Source organism: Neofelis nebulosa, chromosome 14, assembly GCF_028018385.1.
Source record: "Neofelis nebulosa isolate mNeoNeb1 chromosome 14, mNeoNeb1.pri, whole genome shotgun sequence".
Taxonomy (NCBI): Eukaryota; Metazoa; Chordata; class Mammalia; order Carnivora; family Felidae; genus Neofelis; species Neofelis nebulosa.
The window spans coordinates 7,120,421-7,146,667 of NC_080795.1; the positions used below are offsets into that span (position 1 = coordinate 7,120,421).

General features: G+C 39.1%; 1 protein-coding gene across 1 annotated transcript in view; it reads left to right on the forward strand.

Annotated features, from left to right (window-relative positions):
- Positions 1-26,247, forward strand: part of RP1 (RP1 axonemal microtubule associated) — a 202,090-nt gene that overhangs the window by 169,622 nt on the left and 6,221 nt on the right. Inside the window, exons 14-16 of the mRNA XM_058699582.1 lie at positions 222-398; positions 3,184-3,396; positions 14,748-14,925. Of these exons, the coding sequence (XP_058555565.1) occupies positions 222-398; positions 3,184-3,396; positions 14,748-14,925 (568 nt within the window). The remainder of the gene's footprint in view (positions 1-221; positions 399-3,183; positions 3,397-14,747; positions 14,926-26,247) is intronic.

A 26,247-nucleotide genomic window follows, 5' to 3' on the forward strand; every position in this document is an offset into this window, starting at 1 on the left:
ATGAGTTCTGAGAAATCAACAGAAAGTTCTTGGAATAAGACCCTGGAAATCAGGCTGGAAAATCAAAACAATTAAATGACAAAAGCATGTGATAGATAATATGAGGAGTCTATAGAGGGGAATAGACTTGTACGTACATAGAATGTGCCAACATTTCAAATTTAATTATTTTCTATTGCTAATTCAGAGTTTGCTTGCTTGTTTGTTTCTTTTTCTTTTAGGCTAGTGGTGGAGCCTGCACTGAGCTGCGAGTGCTTTATCAGCCCAACCGCTGTGCACTTCTTGAGTCAGCATTGGTTCCCGGTCATACGGTTATTTTTGATCGTCATGGCAAAAGAGCTGCTGAATCATCAGCAGGCTACGCAGACCTTTCAAAAGAATTTGTGGTTTTTGTCAAGGTAAAATGGTGGAAAGTCATTGAAGTTTATATTGCTAAATACCTACTTTATTTCACTCTATTGAGGAAAGCTCTGGAGTCAGAATGGAGTAATCAGATCTCTTTCCCACTAGGTGGCATTGATGCCTGTTGCCATTCTGTTTACCCAGAGTGTGGAAGGCAATAGGGATCATAGCTTTAGCAGCACTGGAACTGATAGGAGTGACATCCTTTATTCAATTGAATTTGTAGGTGAAAACCATAAATGTGGGAATTCTTAGTACAAATTTAGAGACTCTTACATTTGGGAATCAAACGTATATATTTAACTTTTCTAACAATTAGAATATTTACACTCTTTGAGTGTTGTATATGTGTGATCATTTTATGCTTCTTTCTTTATAGTATGTGCTTCTGAGTTTATCTTAAAAATATTATTGTTATCATAATAAAACAATACCTACCATTTTGCCTATTTTGTGCCAAGCACTTTACTGAGAGCTTTACCACATACAAAGTTATATTTAATCATCCTAAAAATAGTGACAGATACTATTATTTGTATTTTAAATAGAAGAAAAGATTTTCCGAGAAGTTAAAATCTGACTAGTGTAGCATAACTAGTGGATAAATGGTGGATCGTGATTCAAATCAAAGTCAGTTTGTCTTCAAAACTTTTTATGCTTACTATATAATAAACACTTCATGACAATATTATTTTTCCCAAAACAACATGATTTTTATACCCAAACATAAGGTATATGTATATGTTTGTTTATGTATCAGTCTCTCTCTCTATCATTGGATTTTTAATTTTTTTAAGTTTACTTATTTTTGAGAGAGAGAGAGAGAGTGAGAAAACAGGAAAAGGGCAGAGAGAGAGAGAGAATTCCATGCAGCTCCCACTCTCAGTGCAGAGTTTGATGTGGGGCTCAAACCCTTGAATGGTAAGATCATGACCTGACCGAAACCAAGAGTTGGGCACTTAACTGTCTGAGCCATCCACATGCCCCTGGGTGTTTAATCTTAATCTCTTCATTTTACCACCTCTGCATATGTTACTGCAAAATATACTTTGACATACTTTGACATATTTGGTTATTTGCTTAGCTTAAATGATTTGAAATTGAATTTAAGGGTCAGAATATGAAGCCTTTAAGACTGTGGGAACATACTGCCAACTTTCTTTCCAGAAATGTACTAGTTTTAAATCCTGTGAACATTAAACCAACTGTGAAGTTAAAAGGGGACAGCTCATATGACTACCCTCACATCTGACACACACTTCAGAGTTCCAGGATCCTTGAGACCACTGTCAAGTTTTGATAATTGAGTAAAATAGCTTAGAACTCACTGGAAGTTGTCATACTCATGGTTATGGTTTATTACAGAAAAAGGATACAGGTTAAAATCATCTAAGGGAAGAGACACATAGAAAGTACCAAATGGTGCAACTTCTAGTTGTCCTCTCCCTGTAGAGTGAGGACAGCATTTGTTTCTCAGCATTGATATGCGACAATATGCGTGGAGTATTGCCATTCAGAAAGCTCCCATGAGCCTTGGTGTGCAGTCTTTATTGCGGTTCAGTCATACAAAGAGTCCATGTTGCTGATCTCAGTCTCCAGCCTCAGAGGAGGTCAGCTGACATCTTGTGACTCAAAACTGCCACCCTAATTCAGATTTTTACTATGTGACTGGTTCAAGACCATCAAGCAAACAAAAAACTCCTGTCAAGCATAACAATCCAAAGGTTTAGAAATTACCTTTCAGAATCCAAAGGCAAAGGCCAGACCTGTGTGAGCAAAGTTAATTTCTTTCTGTTTTTTAATTGAAATATAATTAACATACAGTGTTACATGAGTTTCAGGTGTGCAATATAATGATTCAACAATTCTATACATTTCTCAGTGCTCATCAGAGAAAGTGTGCTCTTAATTCCCTTTATCTATTTCACCCATTCTCCCATCCCCCACTCCTCTGGCAACCACTGGTTTGTTCTCTGTGTTTAAGAGTCTGTTTTTGTTGGTTTCTTTTTTTCCTTAATTTCTTTACTACCCAATTCCTTTCGCAGTGCAGGAGAGGATCCATCTTGTTGAACTTGGTGTTGAGTATGGTCTTTAAAAAAAACTTTTGACAACGTTTAGAGTAATAAGCTAGGGTGAACTGCCTTTTTTTTTTTAATGTTTATTTGCCATTTGTATTTTGTCCTCAGTGACTTGTGTGTTTATGTATTTTATCTATTTCTGCACAGTATTAGTGTATTCTAATAAACTTTCAAGATTTTTTTACATCTTCTTAAGTTATTGGTTGCCTAGGATTTACTTAAAAATACTTTAGTTGTATTTGATATCTCTTTTTATTCATTCATTCCTACATATGTACATTGACCTAATATGCACCTAATTTAAGGTGCATCCTATAATTCAGGTACACTTGTAGTACACTGTTTTTATTCTGCTTTGTATTAATATTATAATTATTTGTTTATATTGATTATAAATTTCTTAAGAGAAGTATTTGTGGTTTTTTATCTTTTTTAAATCTCTGTAGCATTAAATACTGATCCTTTATTCTCAATGAATAATTGTTGTATATTATAATGAGCCAGTCAGAGAACCTCCCTTAATTTTGTATAGTTTTGCATAGTAGTTAAATTATTCCTTATTTTGCTCATTTTTAGCCAACAAGTTTCTGGTAAGATTCTGATCACTATAACTTCCGTAAAAGAATGGGCTCTCTTGCCATCTTCTTTTAGCAAAACATGAGCTTGGTATTTACTGCCTTCTGTACTGTGTGTCATCCTGAAGGGCGTGTTCCTGAACAGTGCTGTGGTTCTACTTGCCACGAGTCTGTGCCAAGCCCTGTGTCTCCAGCCTGATGGGAGCTGCACTGGAGTGGGAAGCCAGTCTGAGAAATCCTACTGGAAAGTGCATAAAATCAGCTCTGGTATTTGCATGTTTGAAAGTGTGAAAAATGCAGGGATGTATCTGAGGATTAAGGATGGCCAGTGTGATGGAACAGTAAGCATATGCTTGTATTTTTCTCAGCCAATGTTTAATACGTTTGCCGATGATAGATATGAGAATGGCTCTTTCTGAGTATTTTGTTTTTTTAGCTTTAACCCATAAACGTTTTAGAAATTGGATGTTATATATGGTGGTCCTCTTGACTTATTGAAAAGTTGGGAGGGCAGCCACATGCTTTATATGATTAGAGAGGGATTCTGTCCGACCCTTTAGACATTGCTTCTGAAATGTAATGTGCACACAAATCACCTGGGAATTGTATCGTAAAGCACATTCTAATTCAGATGAACTGTGGTGGGACCTGTGTGTCTGTGTTTCTAATAAGCTCTCAGCTCTTGTTGATGATGTTGGTCTATAAACCATACATTGAGAACCAAGGCTCCAGAAAGTCCCAGCTCAACAATATTTCCCTATTGCTTCTTTTGGTGCCTGAATTTCCACCAATGGAAACCCTGCACTTTGAGTAAGGAAGTAATTTTAAAGTCTAAATATTAGGGGATCTTCTTTAACATCCTGACTTAGGAGGGGACATAGAAGGCAACTCACATAACACCTTTCATATATCATAATTCTTCTATGGGTTGAGGGTCATGTAAGATTACACATTTAACTTGACTGCTAATGCTGTGTTCCTCTGTTCTTTTTTGAAACAATTTAGTTTAAATTGTATCTTTAAGATAGACCCAGGGGTGCTTCCTCTCCCTTTTCTCCTTACCAGTATGGCATCAGTTATATGGTAGTGTTTGCATGAGCTTCTGGGGGTGAGAAGGAGGAAGGCTTAGACTACTCATCATTGTGTGGGCCCCTGTCTCTGCTGCAGACTGGCAAGTCTGTGTCTGGTGAGCTGCACTGGTGTTCAGAGTGCAAAGAGAAAAGCACATGCATGCACATATTTAATTAGTATCCTTGATTGACTCACAAGAACACTGTGAAATTTCACAGAAGAATCCATGGTGCCATGCTATGGCAAACCGGTATGTGAACCAATTAAGATTAAAAACAGGTGACGTTACTTTTGGGGCACCTGGGTGGCTCATTTGGTTGAGTGTCTGACTCTTGATTTAGACTCAGGTCATGACCTCATGGTTCGTGGGTTTGAGCCATACGTTGGGCTCTGTATTGACAATGCAGAGCCTTCTTGGGATTCTCTCTCTCCTTTTCTCTGTGCCCCTCCTCCACTTGTGCATGTGCGCTCTCTCTCTGTTTGTCTTTCAAAATAAATAAATAAACTTAAAAAAAAAAAAAAAAAAAGAAACCAAAACAGGTAACACTACTACTATGGCCATTCTGAGAGTATGATTTCATCTAATGCTCAGTCATCCTACTGGAGGAACATCAGGAGGTATCTTTCCTTTCGTATCACCAGCGTCCACAAAGTATACGAGTCTTTGCTTTGGGGGCTCATGGGAGTGTTCAGAACCATGAGACAGATCTGTATCACTGCATGACACATGTTTTGGAATATGTGTGTTTTTAAATTTCTGGGGAGAGTTTGTGGTGGCAAAGATAAATGTCACTTTAAAGTAGATGAACCAACATTGGAAATTTGTGTCTTGTCTAGATATCAACCGAGGGGATAGCTCATCTGTCAGTCACCTTCCATTTAGCTGTTGTGTCATACTCAATTGGATGGTGGTTTTCATGGTTCTCCCATTCCTCCCTCTCCCGTCTGTGTGAGCCCTGTCTCTTCCCCCTCTTTCCCAGTATGCTGCTTCTCTTGTCCCTGCACGTGAGCGCATTTCCTCTGCAAGAGTGTAGCAGAATCTTGAATTTTTCTGCCCTACACTAAGTACTTACTGTTGTTTTCTTCGTGTTCTTCTTGTTTGTGCTGAGTGACTCATCTCTGTGCGATGAGGCTGAGGGAACTGGAAGAAGTCCTGGGTATTCAGTCGAAAGAATTTGGTGAGCACAGGCAGACGGGCGGAAACTTACAGATTAGTATGTAGAAGTATCCTGTCACAGGGAAACTGTTGGCATGCTCATTCTTCCGATGAAGAAGCTGAATGTGAGCCTGGCTACACAACTCTCCCAGAGCCCAGCAGCTGGTGTCAGAGCCAAGAATCAGTCTAGGTCAGGTTACCTTCTAAGCCCCGCCTTTTTCGGGAGGATTCATGATACCAAGATGGGAGAGCTGGAGTGACTCCCATGAGGAGAACAGGGTCCATATACATAGAGGGGAGGTGATTCCCAACGCAAAAATAAAGTTTCCTTCTTTAGCAGTTTTCCTAGAACCCATCTTGTTGACAGCTTAGGTGAGTGAGTGAATCTAAAATTGTGTCCTTTCAGCCTGTGCTTTCTTTTCCCTTCCTGATAGACTTCTCAGGATAAAAAGCTAAGTTCAGAATTTCCTCTGTACTTTAGAACTGAGGCAGGCAATCATGTGTTCGGGTTTCAAATCCAAGTATCCCTTCTTCTTAAAGATCTTTGCTAACTTGAAAAAAACAGAGGCATTTGTTCTGTTTGGCTTGGACAGAGCCAAAGTGGGGAACCCAGTGAGATATATTGACAAAGGTGAAGGAACATAATTGGTTTGATTACATGGAATTTGATATTTAGAACATTAAAAGAAGAAATTCGGGCCATAATAGAGCGTAACACAGAGATTCTCTAGGCGTTTTGGGAATGATACCTTGATTGCATGTCATTTGACTGGAGGTTTAAGGACCTTCCTCTTAGGTCATGGTCCTGTGAGACCACACATGCCTGTGAAGCAGGAGGTAGATGGAAAAGAAACTAGTAAGGCGGAGGGGGTCTGGAAGGAAGAGCAGGGAGCAAAGGAGCCTTGGGGGTCCACGATGGGGGTGAGGCACTGCTGGCCGTGTTATCAGGGTGCCGTCCCTTCTGCTAGGATCTAGTCTCTGCTCAGGGTGCCATCTGTTTTGCTAGGATCTAGTCCCTGCTCAGGGTGCCATCTCTTCTGCTAGGCTCTAGTCCCTGCCCCCTGCCCCCAATCCCAGCAGTGGGCCAGGACCTCCAGAGGCTGTCTCCTGCCGGAACAGCCAGCGCACCAGGAGGAACTAGGGGCTCAGACCACAGCTAGTTACCATCTCAAATGGAAGTGTTTCAATGTTTAAAAAACGAGCATGGCTCTCCCAGTGTGTACCAGCTCAATCTCAAACACTGCTCCCCAACCACTACTAGCACACAAAGGGTGAGGTGTGTGTAACCCTTGAAGGCTGCAGAGGAAATCTTGTTACTATTTTCTTTTTTTAAAACATCGGTTAAAATCTCCAGTTAAGGTAAGATTTTGGAGTCTTCCTAACCTATGACAAACTTATAGATCTGTTACTTTTGTTCACTTGCCTCCTAAAATCAAAGCTCAAACATATGGTAGAGGTCTTTACCTTCCTGGTGTTCCTGTTAGAAGTTTTAAGCTTATTCTTGGAAAAATTATTGCACTGGAAAGTTATTGTTAAAAGATTTGAAATTAAAAAGAAATTTTTTTTAATGTTTTATTTATTTTTGAGAGCAAGAGAGACAGAGCATGAGCGAGGGAGGGGCAGAGAGAGAGGGAGACACAGAATTAGAAGCAGGTTCCAAGCTCCGAGCTGTCAGCACAGAGCCTGATGCGGGGCTTGAACTCACAGACCGCGAGATCATGACCTGAGCCGAAGTTGGATGCTTAACCGACTGAGCCACCCAAGTGCCCCAAAAGATTTGAAATTTTAAAGAGACTTTCCATGAAGCCACAGGCTCCTGAATGCTATGTAAATTCTAGAAAAATGTGCCACTATTCTTGCCAAAGGTGAACTTCCTGATAATTGTAACAGGATCAGCAAAGAAGGCAGAAAGGAGAAAGACTAATATTTTTGAGTGTCGCTTGCGTAGCAGAGGCTGGACTGTCTTATATTTGTAATGACATCCTTTTACCCCTAAACTCATACAGCAAGACAGATAATAAGATAAGAAAACAACAATAGCAGGTCTGACCCCAAAGTGATCTATGTAAATGAATGAGTCACTCCCTTTAGGTAGTTACTAAAAGATTGGCCAGGATTGAAGAGTTTCTATTCTAAATTTAAGTCTTTTATCCATCAGGCACAGTCTAGATCAATCCTATTCTAGCTTTTCATTGGGATTGGCCCCTTGGCTATGGTCTCCCCCCCACCAACACTGTCAGGGGACATCAAGGTTAGTGAGGCTCCTCCTGTGGATCCCACGTGTCTATTTGTTTTGTGTATACCAGCCTCATGTAAACAACTGAAGGTTGGAGAACTCAGGTTACTATGTGATGGTGTTTACCATTTATTTTTTATTTTTTTTTTAAATTAATTTATTTTTCTTAACATTTCTTTATTTTTGAGACAGAGAGAGACAGAACATGAATGGGGGAGGGTCAGAGAGAGAGGGAGACACAGACTCTGAAACAGGCTCCAGGCTCTGAGCTGTCAGCACAGAGCCCGACGTGGGGCTCGAACTCACATACCGCGAGATCGTAACCTGAACCGAAGTCGGACGTCCAACCGACTGAGCCACCCAGGCGCCCCTGTGTGTTTACCATTTAAACAACATTGATGTTTAAACTTTACTTTGGAACTTTTGTGGAGAAGAGCCTCCCCAGAACTTTCAGCATTTGTATTTTACTTTCTGCTGTTCCCATCATAGTGTTCTCTTTATAACTTATTTAGTGACTCATTGATGTGGTTGTCTGAGTAAAATTCTTCATCTAAAATTTTGGTAAGTAGATCTTTTTAGTCAAAATGGATAGCTTTTTTGCTCAAAAGGTACTGTATTAATGCATAAGAATCAGGCATATTATTTTTCACTTTTACTGTATCTGACCAGAAATCATTAGGCTGCAATGACATTACTCTTGAAAACAGAATGGTAATAATCATCTTAACGATTCTCCTTTGCATGTATTTAGAGGCTGTTGTAAGGCATGCTCACAGCCTCCAAAGGAGCTTAAAATGAACTCAAAGGTAAATGGTAACGCATACTCATATTATACCTTAAAAACCTAATAGTGCCTCGGTCCTAGTAGCTAGTCAACAAATGTTCATTGTATGAATGGAATTGAATAAGAGCATTAATGTTTCCAATGTATCTGCCATTGTATATTTGAGAACATTTCTTTTTTTTCTTTTATTTTAGAGAGAGAGAGGTGGGGGGGCATAGAGGGTCAGAGAGAATCTTAAGCAGGCTGCATGTTCAGTGCAGAGCCTAACACAAGGGTGGATCCCACGATCCTGGGATCAGGACCTGAGCCAAAATCCAGAGCTGGAAGCTCAGCCGACTGAATCACCCAGGCACCCCTGAAAACATTTCTCATAGGCAGGCATACTTATCATCAAGTATGATGCTGATTCTATAATAAATGTTTCTGTTACTATGAAATTTTTATGGTGTAGGAATAAATCACCTGATGTGGTGAAGATTCAAGTTAGCAACAAACATGCATTTCACTAGGGACATTTGTAATGCTATTAATTTAAAGAAGAAAACAAGCCTCAGGGGCGCCTGGCTGGCTCAGTCGGTTAAGCATCCTATCTCGGCTTAGGTCAGGATCTCATGGTTTGTGAGTTCGAGCCCCGCATCGGGCTCTGTGCTGACAGCCCGGAGCCTGGAGCCTGGAGCCTGCTTCCGATTCTGTGTCTCCCTGTCTCTCTGCCCCTCCCCCCCTCACGCTCTGTCTCTTTCTCTCTCTTAAAAGTAAATATTAAAAAAAATAAAGAAACAGAGAAGAAAACAAGCCTCAAAACATGGGTGGAATTCATCACCTAGAATCAGTGTAAAGGAAAAAGAGATGTTAAGAGTTGGAGGAAAAATAAACTAAACAGGATACAAACAAAAGACACGTACACACATAGATACACCCACACTAGGAGGATCCTTGTTCATGGGCAAGAATTTCGTTTGCAGAAACTGGGACAGATTCTCTCATGGCAAACTTATTTAATTTTGCCTCTTTCGTTTAGATGTACATAACTACAAAGTTAAAGATAATTCATATTTTTAAGAAGTGGTATAGATGTACAAATGGGCTGGGCTGGGTATATAATGCTAGAGCAGTGGATTGAAAAGTATAAAATTCAGTAAAAGACTTAGTTTTATGTAGATGATAATAGATCATATGATTTTAGTGAGCCTACGCCCCTAGAATATGAACTTAACAAGTGCTTCTCCGTTCTGGGATAGGTAGAGTGGGCGGAAGTTGGACATTTCCCTTTCCCCAGGTCATTAAGGGTCTGATAACACCCCAAAAGTTGAGGCTATCATTAAGTGGTTTTTTCCTGTGGGCAGTTCTTGTTAAGAAGAACAAAGTGGTATGTGTATTTAAAAATGGTTCGTTTTTCCCTCCCCCTGCCGGAAGCACAAGGGAATTCTTTGATATTCACTGTAGGGCCCTGGTTGAGATCTTGGAGATAAAGGCACAAAGTACAGGGGCCTGTTTCTGACTGGAATTCCTTGGAGTTTTAACTCTGAGACTTGTCCTCACTGAGGCTCAGTTGAGCAATTCGTCAATTACAGTTCAAGTTTTCCTACCCAGGCACGGTTTCCTCATTAGTTCCTGCTTTTGAGTCTTTGCTCTGGTAAGCTGTGACTCCCTGTATTTGCCTGTCTGTCTCTCTACTCTTGGGGGCAGCAATTACCTGTATCCTCACTCCTCTGACGGTTCTAAAAGGAGTTGGTGATTTTTCAATCTGTTTAGCTTTTTGTTAAGACAGAGTAGTAACTTCTTTTTTTTTTTTTTTAATGTTTATTTATTTTTGAGACAGAGAGAGACAGAGCATGAATGGGGGAGGGGCAGAGAGAGAGGGAGACACAGAATCGGAAGCAGGCTCCACGCTCTGAGCCGTCAGCCCAGAGCCCGACGTGGGGCTCGAACTCACGGACCGCGAGATCGTGACCTGAGCTGAAGTCGGAGGCTTAACCGACTGAGCCACCCAGGCGCCCCCAGAGTAGTAACTTCTAAGCTTCTTACATGCAGAACTGGAAACTGGGAATTGAAGTTATGTTTTTACTTAATCAAAAAATTTTGAAGAATTTTATTACAATTGTAAGATTAGCTATTTTGTTTGAATTTTCCAGAAAACGATCTTACATTTTGCTGTTTATTATAGACCATAGTCTATGCATTAGTTTTGATGTTTATAGCATGAAAGAGATTTCAAGAATACACAGAGGGGCTTGAGGACAGCAACAAAGATTTTCTTCCCCTCACAAGCAACAGACTTTAAGACAAGAATAAATTGTTGAGTGAGTCATCCTGGAAAAGAGAAAGCTGATGAGAACCATTAATAATAGTACAATGTATAGAATGTATATTAATTTGTAGAATGTGGGCACCATAAGGAAGAGGTTCTTATTTGCTTCGTTTATTAAAATACCCCAAACTCTTCAACAAGGTTTGACATTTGGTAGGTGCTCAGTAATGAATAAAAAGTTAAAATATCACTTGGGGGTGATGAGTAGGAAGTGTCCTTCTAGAAAGAAACCAGATAGAGGCAAAGGCACATCACATGCTGTTGCAGTGGCGGTCAGAGCATCAACACTCTAACAAGACTTTGTCCCGTTGGTATATGTTGTGGATATGTAGGAAGACACACAAAATGCAACAGGACCCTTTTACATCCAGAACCCACGTAGTTTCTTTTATTTCCTCTCTGCATTCCATTAATCTGTTTGTATTTGGGTTAGGGATAAAACAGAGATTTTTTTTTTCCTGCTCACTCTAATGAGATTATTTATTTATTTATTTATTTTTAAAATTTAAATCCAAGTTAGTTAACAGATAGTGTAGTAATGGTTTCAGGAATAGAATTTAGTGATTCGTCACTTACATTTAACACCCCCTGCTCATCCCAAGAAGTGTCCTCCTTAATGCCCGTCACCCATTTAGCCCACCCCTGCACCCACTTCCCCTCCAGCAACCCTCAGTTTGTTCTCTGTATTTAGGAGTCTCTTATGGTTTGCCTCCCCATCTGTTTTTATCTTATTTTTCCTTCCCTTCTCGTATGGTCATCTGTTTTGTTTCTTAAATTCCACATATGAGTGCAATTATATGGTATCTGTTTTTCTCTGACTTATTTCGTTTAGCATAACACACTCTAGTTCCATACATGGTTGCAAATGGCAAGGTTTCATTCTTTTTGATTTCCAAGTAATACTCCGTATGCTACATCTTCTTGATTTGTTCGTCAGTTGATGGGCATTTGGGCTTTTTCCATAATTTGGCTGTTGTCGCTAGTGCTGCTATAAACATTGGGGCCTGTGTGCCCCTGTGAATTAGCATTTTTGTGTCTTCCGAATAAATACCTAGCAGTGCACTTGCTGGGTCGTAGGGTAGTTCTATTTTTAGTTTTTTGAGGAACCTCCATACTGTTTTCCAGAGTGGCTGCACCAGTTTGCATTCCCACCAACTGTGAAAAAGTGTTTGCCCTTTTTCCACATCCTCACCAATGTATTTTGTTTCCTGAGTTGTTAATTTTAGCCATTCTGATAGGTGTGAGGTGGTATCTCAATGTGGTTTTGATTTGTATTTCCCTGATGATGGGTGATGTTGAACATCTTTTCATGTGTCTGAACAGAAATATTTATTTATTTATTTATTCATTCATTCATTCATTCATTCATTCATTTATTGTGTGTGAGAGAGAGAGGGAGAGAGAATGCAAGTGAGCAAGGGGCAGGGAGAAAGAGAATCAGGGCTCACCTGAAGCGGGGCTCATGTTTTTACTGGAATTGGGGCTCGAACTCATGAACCCTGAGATCCGCCAACACACATACACACGAGCACACACGCACATACACACACACACACTTTCAGAGACACTTTAAGAGACACTTCACTTATGAAGAACTGAAAGATCTCAATGGCCAAAGCTGGAACAGTTTGAGAAACAAAGTAGTGTGGGATTATATCCTAGAGTATAAAATAAATATTATGAGCCCATAGTAATATACATAAATGATTTAATAAATAAATAAATGAGGGAAAGAGACAAATCTCTTATGTAGAATTCCAGATAAGTTACATAAAATACTCCGCCTGCAAGGAGGTGAAGCACAATTCCTTCCCTTAAGTACGGGCTGCACACAGTGACTTCCTCCCAAAGAATAGAGTATGGGAAGGGCGGTGGGGGGGTGGGGTGGGGAGCGGGTGTAAAAACAGTGACTTTGCAGTAGAAAACCTGACCAACACCTAGCCATGTGATCAAGGTCAACCTCAACAGAGATAACTCACGTTGAAAATTTGTACCCTTGATTTGATGTGATGAAAATGGCACCTTTTCCTGTGGTCTTCTTCCCAGTATCTCAAAACTCTAGTCTAAACATGAGGAAGACATCAGGCATATTCCAATAGTGAGGCATCCTACAAAATACCTGAACAGTATTCCTCAAAGCTGTCAAAGTCATCAAAAACAAGGAAAATATAAGAAACTCCCACAGCAAAAAGGAGTCTAGAGACATGGTGACCAAATATAAATGTATCCTGGGTGGGATTCTGGACAGAAAAAGGATATTAGTTAAAAATTAAGGAAATATCAGTGAAGTGTTACTTAATAATGTATCAGCATTGGTTCATTAATTATAAGAAATGTGTCCTAGTAATGCAATATGTTAATAGGAAAAAGTAGATTTAGATATATGGAGAGCTCTGTACTGTCTCTCAATTTTTTCTGTAAATCTAAAACTGTTTTAAAATATAAAGTCTATTCTAAGGGGGAGCCTGGGTGGCTTAGTCAGTTAAACATCAGACCTTGGCTCAGGTCATGATCCCGTGGTTCATGAGTTCAAGTCCTGCTTTGGGCTTGCTGCTTTCAGCATGGAGCCACTTCAGATCCTCTGTCCCCTTCTCTCTCTCTGCCCCTACCCCACTCACTCTCTCCCCAAAATAGATAAACGTTTTTTAAAAAGTCTATTCTAAAAGATAATAAAAGGGACCTCCAGGGGTGTGTACTTGAAGAGCAGGAGAGAATTGAGGTTCTGTTTATCATTGCTAGAAAACTGCAGAGCGTGATGTAACTTATTGGGTAGATAATGAGTATTAGAGAGTCATTAAAGGGGCATTAAAGAAATTTCCTGAAGATAATTTGAGATGTGCCCATATCACTCCTCAGTGGCTGCCACAGTCTGAGATCAGGCTCGACTTCCTATGTTGCATACAAACTGATACGACCTTTCGAATTCACCTTCCTCTCTCTTGCTCGAGAACATCAACAAGTTGTTCATCTACACACCAAATTGCTTTTGGCCTCTTAGTTTTGTTCATGTTGCCCTGCGCCTGAAATCCACTACCTACCACCCCTCATTTTCCTCCACTTAGCTTAGTTCTTATTTGACACTTAACTCGGCTTCACCTTTTCTAGGAATCCCTTCCTGATTTTCCTCAGTTTAGTTCCTTTTCTTCTCCCTACACCCAAGGAGTCCATCTCTATCCTGTTGGCCCTTACACATTTATTATTATTATTATTATTATTATTATTATTATTTGTATGTGTGGTCATGTGCTCTACTTGGCTATGAACAAATCAAAGCCAGAATTTTATTGTACCCATAACAAGAACAGAAGACAGAAGTTGCTTAAGCCATATTTATATTGTGAGAGAGAAATAGACCACAGGCACATTGTTTCTCATCTAAAAGAAGTTCACATTTGAAGGTACAGATCAGAATACAGTCATCTTTTACAAATAAAATAGTTGCATTACAAGTTTTGATTCATTTTCACAAAACTTATTTTCTAGAACTCCTAAATCTTATAAGAAAACTTTTTAAAGCAATAAATGGTGAAAAAGGTGAAATATTTTCTAATAGGACATGATACATACCTTTAAAAAGGTGAGAGATGATTTTGATGATCTGAAGGGTATGTAGATTATGCCTAAGCACCTAATTCTTGAATGTTTTGCTATGCAGTCTTTGAGTAATTTATGTGAACTCTGTTTACTGGTAAAAACTCAATTCAGAAAATGTGGAATAGCACAGAAAATTGGTTTATGTTTAGGTGTAAATGGACTTACGGTGAGAATAGCCCTTTTTTTCATTATCTTAGAGTATTTTTCAGAAGGAAAGTTTCACATCTTAGTATTCTCTGTTTACCAATAGTTTAATAACTCTGAAATGAAACACAGCATACAATACACTCTCCTTCATTGAAGCTCCTTGGTTACTTGGAGCCTTTTGTCTAGGGCATACGCCCTTGCCTCAGCCAAACACACGGTCTCTTTTCTGGATCTATGGAACAAGGTGAAGTGCGTAGCGCAGGATATGCGAAAGGTTCTGTATTCATCCCGAGGTTGGAAAATGAAGCAAAATTATATTCTTGTCAAATGACTGGTTTTAAATTCTGCCCTTTGGTATTTGCTTACATTCATGAAATCATGTTATATTGATCACAGGGTACAGGAGATACTGACTGTCATTTTAAAATTAAGAAGAACTTGGAAAATGCATCTGTAAGCCTGGAATCTACGAAAAGCCCGGGGTTATTTGTTGGACTTGAGTCAGATGGACAGGCAAAACCAGTTATTTATACCAAGAATGGGAATGTTTTCTTCTATCCACAAGTCGTCAAATGTACGTTTACTTTGAAATGTTTCCATTTTGGTTTGCTTTGTGATAGTTTCGTGTCTGATAATTTCATCACATTTTTACTAAGCAGATCTCTGCTAATTAGCCTTTTTGTAAGTTGCTGTTATTCTAGAAGCAGTGAAAAAAATTATGAAGATCACTTAACCCAAATTTTCAGGTAGTTAATGTTAGATACAGAGTTTTTTCTGTATTAAGCTCCTTTGTAGTTTTAAAATTTGTTTGTACATTTGCACGTGTGTGTGTTTGTGTGTGTGTGTATGTGTATTTTGTTATTTAATGGTATCTCCATATGCACTGTGAGGAAATGGATCTGTTAGAAATACTCTCAGTTTCATTGCTACTAATTTTTAATGCTCACTGTATAAAATGAGATAGAAAAAAGATCATTACAAATGGGATTTGAATTAACAATAGGATTTGGGGGAAAAAGTACAAGGATAGGGCAGAAATGTGAATGTTTTGAAACTGGTTTCTCTCCTATCTAAGTTCAGATTCCCTAGCTAATTGAAGTGGGGATCTGAGGACTTTATTTAAACAGTTTAAGCTTAGAATGTATTTGCTGGAACACAAAGGCCAGTGAGGTAACTCCATTGTGTTCTTAAATTATCTGCAAATTTAGTTTGCTGTCTAATTTTTGCCTGATGTAGTCCCATGGACGTTGGCTTAATCTAGGTGATTTTCTTAGTCAGTCTGACTCTTATTTAACTTCTCTTTGCTTCTCAAAGTCTACGTGTGTATCTCCCTATAAGATACATTACCATGTATGTGTCGTATATGTGTTATGATTATATATATATAATCTTCCTTATATATATCTTCTTTATATATATGAAATATATATATTTATATATACATGAAATATATAAAAATATATATATTTCATATATATATGAAATATATATATGAAATATATAAAAATATATATATTTCATATATATATGAAATATATATATATGAAATATATATATTATATATATATGTATAAAATATCCTGTTGAAGATAGTTTAAATAAGAGCTTGACTTAACATGATGATATATCTGGCCCTGTTCTTTGTGCTGTCTGCCTCAATTCCTTCTCAGCCTTTAGTTGCCATATTTCAAGTTTTGCAAATTGTTGGACTAGTACACCTTAACTTACTGTCATCCGCATCGCCACTCCCTCCACCCTGTTTTTCCACAGACTGGCACAGAGTGGCACTCCTACTCAACAAAATGGGTTTGCCATCTGTCTCTGGCCCTCTGCAGGGAAACAGATGACTTGAGGGAAAGCAGGAACGTACAGGGTGGAGTGAAAGAAAAAGTAGTGTGAAACAGCTAGTAGGGGACACCGACCATGCCGGAAGAGCACAGGAAGAAAGGGGGGAACAGTGAGGAAGAGATGAGAGGGCAGAGGTAGCAATAATTGGAAAAAAGAGGAGAACGAGCACAAATCATTTGTGGCAACACATGAGAGAGAGAATTAAAGGCCGTGTCTCTCAACCTAAGATATTGGTACCGGTAGAAAAGAAGTCGTTCCTTTTTGCAGGCATTACAATGTAGTTCTCTTACTAGAGCACGGATGATTTCTTCTCTCTGTTTACCAGCTGTATGCTCTTAGGTAAGTCGACTAACTTTAGGCAGCTGTGTCTGTGTAACTGGGACAACAGTAATCCCTTCCCTGTCTCCCCAGTGAAGCTGGTGGGGTCAAGCAAGTAAATGCACATGAAAGTCCTTGTTTCAGTAATAGTACCTAACATTTGTAGTCGATTATTTTATGCCACACACTGAGAAACATGGGTTATATAGTTTAGTCTCACTTTGGAAAATAGATATATTATTTCTTGTGGTCTTTTGAAACTTCACTTTTATATGTGATAATGTCTTTGAAAATGCATTGATTGTAAATGAACTTTAAGAGCTTATAGCCAGTAGGGCTGACACTGATTCTTCTGATGCTACACTGATTAACCTGGTTGATAGACATCGGTAATCTGTTTATATAATTTCTTTTTCCCCTTTATTATTTTTATTATATGGATAATGCATGTAATTGTGGAAAATTTTGAAAATATACTCATGTAGAAATCTATCTGAGATAAAAACTATTTACATTTTTATGTATATTTTTTCATGATTTTTTTCTGTGAAAGTGTGTGTTGGATATATTTACTTTCTCTAAATATACTGAAAGTATATTTTTAGCAAGATATAGGGCTTCTGTCTATATATATATATTATATATATACATATATATATATAATATATATATATAGACTTCTGTATATATATAACAATTTTTTCTGCTTTTTTACTTAAAGATATCGTTGTCATCAATACTCAGATTTATACCATATTTTCAAGTGATTTTTATTAATGCCTTTACTACAAATTATTTAACCAGTCCTTTAATGTTGGATATTTTGTGGTTTAATTTTTTGTTCTTAGAAACAATGTTGGGATGATCGTTCATGTACATACCTATTTTTGCACTGATCTGAAATTTTTTCTTAGCATAAATTACCAGACGTGGAATTGTGCATTCAGTTTCAGTGATGATAGACTTCTTTTAAATCTGAATGCCCCATGGTGACTCTAGCAGTCTCAGAAGCCTGTTTGGCTCTCCTTAACCCTGTGGGGTATTGCCTACGGGCTCCTGTCTATCCTGGATATACCGAAGGGTTCCTCTTGCCCTACTTTGGGCTGTCACTTACCAGCCTGAGATCTTACAAGTCATTCTTACTAGATGCAAATTCCTGTGATCAACAAGCTGTTCCTATCTGGATTAACCCGTGGGGAAAATCATGGAATTTTGTCCGTTGACTAGATTACGGAAGTTCTAAGTGAATGCTAGACTTTTATTGCAAGTACCTCTTCCACTTAAAAACAATGAATGGAGGATTTTCAAACATAGTGTAAAGTTATCGACTTCAGCTCTATCAAGATTGCTACCCCTGAAGGGCTTATTCCAAAGGATTCTGGATTTTCAAATTAAAAGGAAACTTAAAATTCTTTTTTTTTCTAAATTTTTTTTAATGTTTATTTCTGACAGAGAGAGGGAGACAGAATGTGAGCAGGGGAGGGGCAGATTGAGAGAGAGGGAGACACAGAATGGAAGCAGGCTTCAGGCTCTGAGCTGTCAGCACAGAGCCTGACGCGAGGCTCGAACCCACGAACTGTGAGATCATGACCTGAGCTGAAGTCGGACCTTAACTGACTGAGCCACCCAGGAGCCCTGGAAACTTAAAATTCTTAGCCTCATACCTTCCCACTGATTATTTTCAACCTGTAAAAGTGACTATAATACCACTTTGCATTGATGTGATGTTATAGCCCAGTACATTATGTATCACTCATTATGTATCTTGTCATTGTATGAGAATTCAAGAGCCAGGATAGAGACATGGACAAGTGAGGCGTAAGATTCTCTCTCTCAGGGATTCAGTAGGAAGAAGCAATTAATAGAATTAAAGGCAGAGAACCCATTTTGTAGGAAGTGGTATTAATATGTATGAAGACGCGTGTTGATATGGCCTTCAAGCAGGAATGCTTAGAACATTACTACAAGTTAGCTGACCTTTTGTGGCCTTGGCTAAAATCTTCAGGGTTCACGTTATCCTGAGGTAGTGTGTTCTATATTCTGTATGTTACCTGTTAGTATTCACAGAATCTGGGAAAAAGTTGATACTGAAAGTTTGCCTAAGTAGTTCTCTCTCCCCACTGTTGTAGATGCCCAGATTGACCAAGAAATTCTCATTGATCCAGGGAATCTCATCACCAGTATCATAAATTGTCAACATTTGTATAGAAGTAGACTATTCCCAGAAATGCTAACCCTAATGATATTATTCCTGTGAATGGGATTAGTTTCTTTATTAGTCTTTCTGTTGCTTCATTATTAGTGTATAAGAATGCAACTGATTTCTGTACATTGATTTTGTATCCTGCAGCTTTGCTGAATTCATGTATCAGTTCTAGCAGACTTTTGGTGGAGTCTATCGGCTTTTCCATGTATAATATCATGTCATCTGCAAAAAGTGAAAGCTTGACTTCATCTTTGCCAATTTTGATGCCTTTGATTTCCTTTTGTTGTCTGATTGCTGATGCTAGCACTTCCAACACTATGTTAAACAACAGCGGCGAGAGTGGACATCCCTGTCGTGTTCCTGATATCAGGGGGAAAGCTCTCAGTTTTTCCCCATTGAGGATGATATTAGCTGTAGGCTTTTCATAAATGGCTTTTATGATGTTTAAGTATGTTCCTTCTATTCCGACTTTCTCGAGGGTTTTTATTAAGAAAGGATGCTGAATTTCGTCAAATGCTTTTTCTGCATCGATTGACAGGATCATATGGTTCTTATCTTTTCTTTTATTAATGTGATGTATCATGTTGATTGATTTGCAAATGTTGAACCAGCCCTGCATCCCAGGAATGAATCCCACTTGATCATGGTGAATAGTTTTTTTTATAAGCCGTTGAATTCAATTTGCTAGTATCTTATTGAGAATTTTTGCATCCATATTCATCAGGGATATTGGCCTGTAGTTCTCTTTTTTTAATGGGTCTCTGTCTGGTTTAGGAATCAAAATAATACTGGCTTCATAGAATGAGTCTGGAAGTTTTCCTTCCCATTCTATTTTTTGGAATAGCTTGAGAAGGATAGGTATTATCTCTGCTTTAAATGTCTGGTAGAACTCCCCAGGGAAGACATCTGGTCCTGGACTCTTATTTGTTGGGAGATTTTTGATAACTGATTCTATTTCTTCGCTGGTTATGGGTCTGTTCAAGCTTTCTATTTCCTCCAGTTTGAGTTTTGGAAGTGTGTGGGTGTTTAGGAATTTGTCCATTTCTTCCAGGTTGTCCATTTGTTGGCATATAATTTTTCATAGTATTCCCTGATAGTTGCTTGTATCTCTGAGGGATTGGTTGTAATCATTCCATTTTCATTCATGATTTTATCTATTTGGGTCATCTCCCTTTTCTTTTTGAGAAGCCTGGCTAGAGGTTTATCAATTTTGTTTGTTTTTTCAAAAGACTGACTCTTGGTTTCATTGATCTACTCTACAGTTTTTTTAGATTCTATATTGTTTATTTCTGCTCTGATCTTTATGATTTCTCTTCTTCTGCTGGGTTTAGGCTGCCTTTGCTGTTCTGCTTCTATTTCCTTTAGGTGTGCTGTTAGATTTTGTATTTGTGATTTTTCTTGTTTCTTGAGATAGGCCTGGATTGCAATGTATTTTCCTCTCAGGACTGCCTTCACTGCATCCCAAAGCTTTTGGATTGTTGTATTTTCATTTTTGTTTGTTTCTATATATTTTTTAATTTCTCCTCTAATTGCCTGGTTGACCCATTCATTCTTTAGTAGGGTGTTCTTTAACTTCCATGCTTTTGGAGTTTTTCCAGACTTTTTCCTGTGGTTGATTTCAAGCTTCATAGCATTGTGGTCTGAAAGTATGCATGGTATGATCTCAATTCTTATATACTTATGAAGGGCTGTTTTGTGACCCAGTATGTGATCTATCTTGGAGAATGTTCCATGTGCACTCGAGAAGAAAGTATATTCTGTTGCTTTGGGATGCAGAGTTCTAAATATATCTGTCAAATCCATCGGATCCAATGTATCATTCAGGGCCCTTGTTTCTTTATTGACCATGTGTCTAGATGATCTATCCATTGTTGTAAGTGGGGTATTAAAGTCACCTGCAATTACCACATTCTTGTCAATAAGGTTGCTTATGTTTGTGAGTAATTGTTTTATATTTTGGGGGCTCCCGTATTCGGCGCATAGACATTTATAATTGTTAGTTCTTCTTGATGGATAGACCCTGTAATTATTATATAATGCCCTTCTTTATCTCTTGTTACAGCCTTTAATTTAAAGTCTAGTTTGTCTGATACAAGTATGGCTACTCCAGCTTTCTTTTGACTTCCAGTGGCATGATAAATAGTTCTCTATCCCCTCACTTTCAATCTGAAAGTGTCTTCAGGTCTAAAATGAGTCTCTTGTAGACAGCAAATAGATGGGTCTTGTTTTTTTATCCATTCTGATACCCTATGTCTTTTGGTTGGCACATTTAGTCCATTTACATTCAGTGTTATTATAGAAAGATATGGGTTTAGAGTCATTGTGATGTCTGTAGGTTTCATGCTTGTAGCGATGTCTCTGGTACTTTGTCTCACAGGATCCCCCTTAGGATCTCTTGTAGGGCTGGTTTAGTGGTGACAAATTCCTTCAGTTTTTGTTTGTTTGGGAAGACCTTTATCTCTCCTTCTATTCTAAATGACAGATTTGCTGGATAGAGGATTCTCGGCTGCGTATTTTTCCATTCATCACATTGAAGATTTCCTGCCGTTCCTTTCTGGCCTGCCAAGTTTCAGTAGAGAGATCCGTCATGAGTCTTATCGGTCTCCCTTTATGTGTTAGAGCACGTTTATCCTTCGCTGCTTTCAGAATTTTCTCTTTATCCTTGTATTTTGCCAGTTTCACTATGATATGTCGTGAAGAAGATCAATTCAAGTTATGCCTGAAGGGAGTTCTCTGTGCCTCTTGGATTTCGATGCCTTTTTCCTTCCCCAGATCAGGGAAGTTCTCAGCTATAATTTCTTCAAGTATACCTGCAGCACCTTTCCCTCTCTCTTCCTCGTCTGGAATACCAATTATGTGTAGGTTATTTCTCTTTAGTGCATCACTTAGTTCTCTAATTTTCTCCTCATACTCCTGGATTTTTTTATCTATCTTATTCTCAGCTTCTTCTTTTTCCATAATTTTATCTTCTAGTTCACCTATTCTCTCCTCTGCCCCTTCAATCCGAGCCATGGTCATCTCCATTTTATTTTGCAGCTCATTAATAGCCTTTTTTAGCTCCTCCTGGCTGTTCCTTAGTCTCTTGATCTCTGTAACAATAGGTTCTCTGCTGTCCTTTATACTGTTTTCAAGCCCAGAGATTAATTTTATGACTATTATTCTAAATTCACTTTCTGTTATATTGTTTAAATCCTTTTTGATCAGTTCATTAGCTGTCATTATTTCCTGGAGATTCTTTTGAGGGGAATTCTTCCATTTGGTCATTTTGGATAGTCCCTGGAGTGGTGCGGGACTGCGGGGCACTTACTCTGTGCTGTCTGGAGTAACTTGGGTTGGTGGGCGGGGCCGCAGTCAGACCTGATGTCTGCCCCCAGCCCACCACTGGGGCCACAGTCAGACTGGTGTGTGCCTTCTCTTCCCCTCTCCTAGGGGCGGGATTCACTGTGGGGTGGCGTGGCCCGTCCGGGCTACTTGCACACTGCCAGGCTTGTGGTGCTGGGGATCTGGCGTATTAGCTGGGGTGGGTAGGCAAGGTGCACGGGGGTGGGAGGGGTAGGCTCAGCTCGCTTTTCCTTCGGAGATCTGCTTTGGGAGGGGCCCCTCTTCTGTAGGCCTTTTGTCTACACTTGGCTCCCGAGAATCCATTCTGCTAGTCTCCTGGCGATTTTCTGGGTTATTTAGGCAGGTGTGGGTGGAATCTAAGTGATCCGCAGGATGTGGTGAGCCCAGAGTCTTCCTATGCCGCCATCTTCCCAGAAGCCGACCATGATATTATTTCAGAATATTCTGAGGCAACTTCCTGTGTTAATGCTGGTTATATTGCTTTGGAAATTTATTGAAGCATTATGAATCCTAGGAATTCTGAGGAAAGGTATGGAAGCACTAACATTTATTCAAAATGCCTTTCTAGTAATACTTACTCGTTTTCATAAGACAAGAACCACAGTGTTGAAGAAATCCATGTGTGTACCATTTGCCTTTTGGCTTCCACGTCAAGTTTGTACTTTCCCCACCCAGGACTATAATGAAAAATGTAGCTGCAGAATTCATTGCAACAGTTCCTTTGCAGGATTTATTTGGACTCTAATTAATCATTAGACTATGCACATTTTAACAAAAGAAAGCACAAAGAATGGCTGCTGTACAAAGGCTCATGTTTGCTATACTCGTATGTACCATTGAAAAATCTGTTTTGTGGGCTATTTGTCTTTACTTTTACCCACATTTCCCCTTACTTTTCTGGGTGGTACTGAATTTGCTGCCATATCAGATGAACAAAGGTATAACAAAAAATTTAGAGAACAGTGTGAGATAATAGAAAATATTTTGGTCTCTGCCACTCCCCCCCACCCCCCACTCTGCTTCCTGCACAGAACTCCTAGAACCCTTGTAAATTCTGAAGTCCTGAGAGCACTAAGAGTGTCTTTTGTTCTAATGAGGCAACTCTGGGTGGGTCCCTGGATGGCTCCTGGGTGGGAGCTGGCCACCAGAAAGAGCCTGTCAGGATTAGAATCTTTGGTGTTTTTAACTTCATTTCCCCATTCTTCAGAGACAGGAGAGGAGCTAGAAATGGAGTTAATAATTGATCATGCCTATATGAGAAAGCCTCCCTAAAATCCCAATAGTATGGGGTTTGGGGAGCTTTACAGGTTAATGAACACATATAGGTACTGGGAGGTTGAGGCACCCCACTCAGTGGGGACAGAAGCTCCTGCACTCTGGGCCCTCCCAGACATTGCCCTATATATCTTTTCATCTGGCTTAACCTCTGTTTTGTCATATGTAAATAAGAATAAAAACATTGAGTTACAGTAAGAACTTTTAGTGTGAGTCTGTGAACCTTTTGAAATTGAGTAAACATATTTTGAGTAAATAATTTGTAGACAAATACACATAAGTGTGCATTTAAGGTGGGAACAAGCTCATTCATGACCTTTAGGTTTTCAGAGGGAACCATGACTCAAAATGTGTTAAAAGCAACTCTCTTAGAGAGTTTTTAAAAATTTTTAAATATTTATTTTTGAGAGAGAAAACAAGCAAGGGTGGGGAGGGGGCAGAGAGAGAGAGAGACAGATGGACACATAATCTGAAGCAGGCTTCAGGATCCGATAGCTATCCGAGGTATCAGCACAGAGCCCAAGGCCAGGCTCAAACTCACAAACCACGAGGTGATGACCTGAGCTAAAGTCTGGACGCTTTACCGACTGAGACACCCAGGTGCTCCTTAGAGTTTTGTGGTGAGCAGCAGAATGTTTACTTAAAAGTAATATATTCTAACTAGAATATATATATTTCACAGAATCTGGGATTCATATATCCCATATATGATAGATTGAGCCTGCTGTATACCAAGCATAACAACAAATACCCCCTTAAAACTGTTGAGTCTTGTTTGTATTTCAGTACAGATATAGAGAAGCCCAGCTCCATGCCTTTTTTTTTTTTTTTAAACATTAACGTTTCTTCATAGAAGGTAGAGTTGAAATTTTCTGGTACTCCTAGCAATCAGGGACTTGTACGGGGGAAGAGATCATTTTAGGAAGATCATAGTAAGGTTACATTTCAGGAGACTTATGTGAAGACCTTCCTGTGGGGAAGGTACCTGTTGTCCCCAGGCATGTACCCCTGAATGCCGGGCCCTGGCCCCCTTAGAAGCCCGTGTGCTTGAAGGACGTGTGTTTATATACTGGTTGGTCTGGCAGGGCTCACAATCATATGGAGGTCATTGCTCTGCCCTACGATGACACTCTTGTTGACTGGGTTCACCTACCAAACAGCTAGAGGTTTGAAAGTAAAGCAGGGTAGGGAGGCTCACGGGCTCTGAGATGCACTACCAGTTGTTCACATCCCGGTTCGGCCTCTCGCTAGCTGTGCGCTCTCATAGCACTTGTACCGAACGTCCATTCTCTGTAAAATAAGGATGAGGAGTGCCTCACAGTGTTGGTGTGTGGATTACATGAGTTAACGTCTGTAGGATGCTTATCATCGTGCCTGGTACTCAGTAAGCACTATACAAGTGTTTGTGGTTATGATGATGATTATTTTGTTTAATGTTTATTTTATTTTTGAAGGAGAGAGAGAGAGAGAGAGAGAGATAGAGCACAAGCAGGGGAGGGACAGAGAAGAGGGAGACACAGGATCCGAAGCAGGCTCTAGGCTCTGAGCTGTCAGCACAGAGCCCAACGTGGGGCTCGAACCCATGAACCGTGAGATGATGATCTGAGCTGAAGTTGGCACTTAACCGGCTGAGCCACCGAGGCGCCCCTGTGGTTATGATTATAAAGAAAGGAAGAGCTTCTCATGGTGAATTGTTTTCGGCCATATTTTCTTAACAGTTTTTCTTTAAGAACGGTTTAAGGTTTACAGAAAAATTGTGGGTAAGGTATAGAGATTTTCCATATACTTCCTGCCTACCACATGCATAGCCTCCCCCATCAACATTCTCCACCAGATGGTATGTTTATTACAATTGATGAACCTACATTAACACATCATAATTACTTAGAGTTCATAGTTAACATTTTGGTTCCCTCTTGGTATTGTACATTCTCTGGGTTTGGACAAATGTATAATGGCATATATCCATCAATATAATATCTAAAGAATATTTTCAATGACCTACAAATCCTTACATTAGTTGATTTTTGTTTCTTTTTTTTAAGGTTTCCACAATTATTCATATAGTTCCATAAAATGTAGTTGCAGCTTTTATAGGTATTAATGGAGCTTTTTTTTAATATGAAATTTATTGTCAAATTGGTTTCCATACAACACCCAGTGCTCATCCCAAAAGGTGCCCTCCTTAATACCCATCATCCACCCTCACCTCCCTCCCACCCCCCATCAACCCTCAGTTTGTTCTCAGTTTTTAAGAGTCTCTTATGCTTTAGCTCTCTGCCTCTCTAACTTCTTTTTTTTCCCTTCCCCTCCCCCATGGTTTTCTGTTAAGTTTCTCAGGATCCACATAAGAGTGAAAACATGGTATCTGTCTTTCACATTAGTTGATTTTTGAATGTTGAACTAGTCTTGCATACCTGGGATAGATCCCACTTGGACTTGTTCTATTAATCTTTTTTTATAAATTGTTGGATTCAATTTGCTAATATTTTGTTGAGGATTTTTGCATCTATGTTCATCAGAAGTATTGGTCTGTAGTTTTGTCTTGTGATGTCTTTGTCTGGTTTTTGGTATTAGGGCAATCCTGACCTCATAGAATGAGTTAGGAAATATTTCCTTTTTTTTCTATCCACTGTAAGAGATTGTAGAGAATTGGTGTAATTTCTCCTTTAAATTTTTTGGTGTAAAATTCACCAGTGAATTTGTTTGAGCCAGGTGTTTTCTATTTTAGAAGACTATTAAATATTGATTTAGTCTCTTTAATAGATTTAAGACCATCCATTTTTTCTATTTCTTCTTGTGTGAGTTTTGGCAAATTGTCAGATTTCCAGGAATTAGTCCATTTCATCCAGGTTATCAAACTTGAGATCATAGAATTGTTGATAGTATTCCTTTATAACCTTTTAA